At 35.8% G+C, this 6,462-nt stretch overlaps 2 protein-coding genes across 2 annotated transcripts; one reads left to right on the top strand and one right to left on the bottom strand.

The window, feature by feature from the left end:
- The first annotated feature begins 1,923 nt into the window (after positions 1-1,923).
- LOC130507489 (protease Do-like 10, mitochondrial) lies at positions 1,924-3,968 on the top strand. Its single transcript, XM_057002197.1, has 7 exons — positions 1,924-2,001; positions 2,313-2,499; positions 2,593-2,852; positions 2,934-3,061; positions 3,200-3,337; positions 3,479-3,529; positions 3,663-3,968. The coding sequence occupies exons 2-7, from the start codon at positions 2,393-2,395 to the stop codon at positions 3,867-3,869; spliced, it is 891 nt and encodes a 296-aa protein (XP_056858177.1). The 5' UTR covers positions 1,924-2,001; positions 2,313-2,392; the 3' UTR covers positions 3,870-3,968.
- A 247-nt stretch (positions 3,969-4,215) lies between these two features.
- LOC108818093 (ubiquitin carboxyl-terminal hydrolase 2) lies at positions 4,216-6,363 on the bottom strand. The gene is made up of 5 exons (XM_018590957.2): positions 6,189-6,363; positions 5,744-5,790; positions 5,490-5,536; positions 5,256-5,358; positions 4,216-5,170 (listed from the first exon to the last, which is right to left on the bottom strand). The coding sequence occupies exons 1-5, from the start codon at positions 6,217-6,219 to the stop codon at positions 4,409-4,411; spliced, it is 990 nt and encodes a 329-aa protein (XP_018446459.1). The 5' UTR covers positions 6,220-6,363; the 3' UTR covers positions 4,216-4,408.
- Positions 6,364-6,462: the final 99 nt, after the last annotated feature.

The following is a 6,462-nucleotide window of genomic DNA, read 5'->3' as shown; positions in this document are numbered from 1 at the left end:
TTTAGATAAAAATTATTTTCGACTTTATTATTTTTATATTTATTTATATTTTTATATTGAATAAATAATTAACTAATTTTGTAATGAGGGCATAATTATCATTTACCCATATAAAACCTAGTTTGGTAAATTAAAATGTAATGTTTGGGGTTATTTAGAAAACAAAAAAAAAACTAGAAATAGAAAGAGACTATTTAGGAAATTTGTAAACAGGTCCATATGATTTTCTTGCAGCACATTAAGAGGTTTCTTTCTCTCTATAAGCTACAACTATTTTAAGGAATCGTCAGAACTTCCGACAAAGTTTAAAAAAATATGTTTATAGGGTCTGTTCGTATTCTTATTCTTCGTTGCTCTAGCACTAGCAGCCAGAGCGTTAACACAACCTTTTCTCGCCGCTTTTCTTCCGTTCTGGCGGCGGAAAACGCAAAGGATTCTGTTATTGATTTGGCGCTGAACTCGGTGGTGAAAGTGTTTTGCAGCTCTTCCAAGTCTAACGCTTTGCAACCTTGGCAAAAAAATCTGCCGCGACGATGTTCTGGCTCTGGTAATGGATCACAGATCTTTCCTCTTGTGGATTTTTATTTTTATCTTTTTCTTAAAACATTCGTCGCATGACGCTTAGATATTGATGTATGTGAAATTAGGATAATCATCAAAAGTAATTATATTTTAAATTTATGGAAATAAACTAACTATTCATGTTTTAGTTGTTTTCGGTATTTTTTGCAAAAATCAACATCCGCTAAACCCTAAATGTTGGATTACTAGTGTATCTTATTCGTCACGAACCCGATGTGTGCATGTTCTTGGTTTACTTAATTAGGTTGTTACGTACACTTGCCTGTTTGTATTTCTTCTTTGCATGGTTTAAATCATATCTTTGTTTCTAATTGATGTAGGATTTGTCATATCAAACAATAAGATTCTTACGAACGCTCATGTAGTCGCTGATCACACATTCGTGCAAGTCAGAAAGCATGGTTCACCAACCAAATTCAAAGCAGAAGTCGAATCAGTGGGTCATGCTTGCGATTTGGCAATTTTGAAGATTAAAAGCAAAACGTTTTGGAAGAACAAAACTTAGCTTCACCCCCTAAGGTGAATCTCTACATTCACCCACCAATAGGAATTAGTTAATTAAGATTTGATATCTCTTAAAAAAGGAAACCAAGTAATAAAAATTTAATGAAATAAAATTATGTTTTTAGATAAAAAAAAAATAGTAGCAATTATAAAATTTTTTTTTTTTAATATTGATAAATACGTCAGAAAATACTAAACCATAAACCCTAAACCCTAAATTATAAATACTAAACCCTAAACCCTTGGGGAAAGCCTGAACCCTTGGGCAAATCCTACATCCTAAATCGTTAATCTTAAACCCTAAACCCTTAATCATAAACAATAATATTAAACCCTAAATTCTAAACACGAAACCCTAAACCCTAAACTCTTTGACAAATATTAAATCATAAACCCTTAATTAATCCTAAACCATAAACCATTTTGGAATTTAGGATTTAGGGTTTAGTATTAGGGGTTATAATTTAGGGTTTAGGGATTAGGATTTAGTTTATGATTTAAGGTTTGGTTTAAATTTAAGGGTTTAGGGTATAGGATTTGCCCAAGGGTTCAGGCTTTTCCCTAAGGTTTAGGGTTTAGTATTTAGAATTTAAGGTTTAGGGTTTAGAATTTAGGGTTTAGGGTTTAGTATTTTCTGACGGATTTATCAATATTAAAAAAAAAATTTTTTGATAATTGCTACTATTTTTTATTTATCTAAAAACATAATTTTATTTCATTAAATTCTTATTAATTGGTTTCCTTTTTTAAGAGATATCAAATCTCAATTAACTAATTCCTATTGGTGGGTGAATGTAGAGGTTCACCTTAGGGGTGAAGCTAAGTTTTATTCGTTTTGGAAGGATTTGAAGCCCTTGGACTTCGGAGACGTACCCTTTCTTAACGAAACTGTGTTTGTTGTTGGATATCCAAGAGGTAAAAATTCAGATTACTGTTCGAGTAAAGGAAAATAATAGAGTGATTAAAACAGCTTAATGACCATGGTTTCGTTTTATATTTGCAAATATCTTTTAGATGATAATTTAGTAAAATTAAGATATCATGTTAGTCTATCTGATACCATGCTAAATTTGGAAAACCATAGACAATAAAACGCACCATTTATTTACGGAAGTACTACCGTGTCTAAAGATAAATGAGTACTGAAATTATTTCATAGGCCACAATTTTGCTGAAACTCAACAAAAGATGACACTATTGACTTATGTTATGAACTCATTTTGCAGGTGGTGATAACATTTGCATTACGAAAGGAGTTGTCTCTAGGATTGAAGTTGGCAGATACTCTTACAGCAAAACTAGTCTAATGACAATACAAACAGACGCAGCTATTAATCCTGGAAATAGTGGTGGTCCAGCATTCATGGATAACAAAGTTGTTGGTGTAGCGTTTCAAGGTAATAAGGACACAGGGTGAGTTAAAACTGTAAATCTTTGAAATTTGAATAAATGGAGACAAACCTTCTTTTTTTCTGAAAGTTTTTTTTTGGTGATTTTCATATGCAGCTGCATTATCCCAACTCCAGTAGTTAAGCATTTCATATCTGGTGCTGAAGAAAATGACAAATTCCCTGGATTCTGCTCGTTGGGTATATTGTGTCAGCATATGCAGAATGCTCGTATGCGTAATTACTTCAAGATGACCCCTAAAATGACAGGGGTTCTAATAAAAAGAATAAACCCGTTGTCGAGTTCTTATGGTATTCTGAAAAAAGATGACGTTCTTCTCTCGATTGATGGTGTTTCCATAGGAAACGACGAGACAGGTAAACATTTTATTACACAAAATTTTGTTCAATCTTTTGATTCAGTAGTGAAAATTCACCCATCTTTATGTTTTGATACAGTTGTTTTCCGGAAGACAGAAAGCATAGATTTCAATCACTTGGTTTCTATGAAGAAACCATGCGAAACAACAACTCTGAAAGTCCTAAGAGATGGAAAAACACATGAATTCAATATCAATATAACCCCCGTAAGTTAATGAACTTTCCATATTTTTTTTTGAACTTTGTTGTATGAGTTTTGTAACTTCTTTCTGAATTATTCAGTGTGTTTTTTTAGTTCAACCGATTTTTTTTTACATCTTGTGTTATGCATGGTACTTACGTAGGTGGAACCTCTACATCCAGTGTCTCAATTTGATAAGCTTCCAAGTTATTACATATTCGCGGGTTTGGTCTTTTTTCCTTCTACTCAGCCAGTAACGATACCCAAAAAAGCCGGTGAACAGATCGTCCTACTCTCTCAGGTCCGACAGAATACTAAATTCTCTTTTGAACGCTTTTTTTCTCTTTTGAAAGCTTGTTTTACTTGTAAGAGAGAAATAAAAAACATTTAGACCACAATTAAATTCTCTTTTGAACGCTTTCTTTTTTTTTTTTTGGAGCAGGTGTTAGAGGATGAGACCACTGTCGGATACACGTTTTTGAACAACTCGCGGGTAACTTCTATATTCTCGAGTCATGTTTGTATTGACCATAATATGCCCCCCGTGACAGATATGAATCATATAGTTCCACACTTGTAAGATAATTTTTTACACTAAAAAGAATCATATTTGTTGGTGGAAACAGGTAAAGAAAGTGAACGGAGTGCAAGTGGAGAATCTGAAGCATTTACGTCAGCTCATCGACAAATGTTGCACTGAGGATTTGAGAATTGACCTAGGGAACGATAATACCATCATCATCGGCTACAAGTCTGGGAAAAGAGCAACTCCTAAGATTTTAAAACGTTATGGAATACCAGCGACCATGTCTAATGACCTTCAATCTTTGTAACCGAATTGTCTCTAACCAAAGAAAAAAAGGAAGATTGTGATTTTATCACTTTGCTACTTGGTGGGTTTAATGATTTCTCTCTCTATCAACTTCTGATCAACAAGGAAAATTTATTTGTGATTTTAGTAAATATAAATATGTATGAGAAGGTTTTAACTATGTGATATTGAGTAGAGACAAGACGGAAGTCTATGACTTTGGCATAAATTCTCAAAAAGTGTTGGTAGAGGTCTCATAAGTTCATAACAGACTACTTTTAGGTGCAACGGTACTTGCTTTGGTGATTACAATATTACATCATAGAAATTTCAGAAAGTGAAAACATATTGCGTACGAGCACAAAACATGTTAATAACCTTTCAGATAGATTACTCACTGTGAATGTAAAACCAACAAAAACCATTGGGAATCAAACTTCATCTAGAGAAAATCTATTTCTTGTGTGATAAAAAAAAACAGAATTACAAAAGACATAACGACAGGAGAGTGTATCAAATGCCTCTTGGCAAGATCGACACAAAACAGGTACTGGTTTTATCTCAAGTGGAGCTTTCTGTCTTCTGTTTCTTGGCCTTCTCAATCAGAGGTTTCAACTGTTTCTTCTCCGCAAGAAGCTTGAGGAAGTTGAACAAAAACGGAATGTAGTTGTGCTTCCTCCTAATATTCTCCGTCTTCCATTTCATGAACTTCTCCTCCTCCATCACAATCTTATCACTCACAGCTTCGATCCCGCTCCTCACTTCACCGATCAACACCTCAAGCTCCCCTGCACGGCTCTTCTCCACACCAGCCAACTCCTGCACCATCTGCTCCCTCTGCCTCTGAAGCTCCTTGAGCTCCGCCGTGTAAATATCCTTCCTGTTTTTAATCACAGCCAAAAGATTGAACCTAATCTCGCTCTGCGAGTACCTCTCGATCCTTTCTTGGATCACCGGCTGAACCAGCTGCAGCCACTCGATACCGCTCTGGTCCCCGGGGCACGGACCAAGGCTGATGGGTCCTTCCTTGAGACCGTCGAGCTCGTACAAGACTCCATCCACAGGTATGTAGCTTATGAAATGGTAGACGTCGTCGTCTTTTGTGGCAGCTTTCTGTTCCTCGGGGACAAATGGCTCAGGCCTTGCGAAAGAGTTGTGAGCTGTCCTTATCGCCTCGCTGTTGTTGATGGCCAAGCCCTTGAGGTCAGATGGGAAGTTCTTGGTGAACTCTTTCAGCGTCGAGAGCTCAGGACCGATGTCGACGTCGGGAGAGTTCAAGAGGATAGACAAGATCGCTTGGGTTGCACAAGCATTGTTAATGACCTATAAAAGAACGTTTTAAGATTTGAGGTTGAATAAGAAGGAAAAAGAAAATCATTTTAATCAAAATGTTATTTTATACAAAAACCTGGTTTGCGAAAAAGAGGTTAGAAACTGGATCTTGGATCGTTGGACGATCATCTTTAACGCCAGCTTGCCATTTGAAAAGGAAGATCAGACCGTACACGGGTCTACAAAGCAGCCACGAGGTAGGAAAAAAAACATAATATTAATAAGGGCATTAGCTACAACATAGAGTTAAAAGTTCCTTTTTAAAATAATAAGCAGAAACTTTCAGGTGGAGGCAAATATAACTACTCACCTGAGGTTATTGAGAGAATCAAGATCAAGGGAGTACAACTCTTCAACCTACAGAACAAAGAGTATAAATCAAAAATGGACTAGAATAATCATAAACAAGACATTAGATAGCAGAGACCAACAATTGAGAGAGTAGCTACAGAAGATGAGTACGAAAAACTAAGAAAGTTTAGATATTTTCTTCAGGATGAAGTCTGCTAAAGAGTATATAGAAAAAAAAAAACAGAGAGACACTAGAAAGAGTAGATTATTGACCTGGACACCTTTGACTTGCATTTGTTGAATAAGCTCTGTAAACACACCTGTTGCGTACATGTAAATCAATTAGCAACACACACACACACAAAGACTACACCATGGAATATCGTCAGTAGATAAGAAACCTAAAGACAGTTACAAGAGTGCGGAACCTTGGACGGATCTATATACCAAATATCAACACTTGTTTTACTTAAATAAACTCCAAAAGTTACAATCTGTTACATTTAACCTCCAAAGCCTAACACTTTAGATAGTACCAAAGGCACACATACAGAACACTAGGATCATAAATTCCAAATCTTTTTGTTTTCTTTTGGTAAAAACAATCAAAAGATATGGTAAAAGAGAACTTTGGATTTAACATCCAATTCAAGTTAGTAACCCAACAGGATATTTATGCATCGCAAGAGAAGGTGAGGAGGAGACCAAACGTACGTACCAGGATCCGACTCGATCGTGCACCAAGACATGACGAATTGAGCTAGAGAGGAAAAGCGAACGAACGCCTTTTGTTTTGAAGTAGGTATAGAGAGAGAGACGGACTTAGGATTGCTCGAGATCGAATCCGATTTGGGAATTAGGGTTTAAACTTGGCTTTATTTCGCCATATACCATTTTTCTTTTTCTTTTAAATACAGGCCTTGGGTGTTTTGGGGCTCCATCAAATTCGATTTGATTGATCCGATTCGGTTTGGTTCAGATCATTTTTTTGC

Source organism: Raphanus sativus, unplaced genomic scaffold, assembly GCF_000801105.2.
Source record: "Raphanus sativus cultivar WK10039 unplaced genomic scaffold, ASM80110v3 Scaffold4618, whole genome shotgun sequence".
Classification (NCBI taxonomy): Eukaryota; Viridiplantae; Streptophyta; class Magnoliopsida; order Brassicales; family Brassicaceae; genus Raphanus; species Raphanus sativus.
The sequence above is the reverse complement of the archived record's forward strand: the minus strand, read 5'-3'. Positions and strand labels throughout refer to the sequence as shown.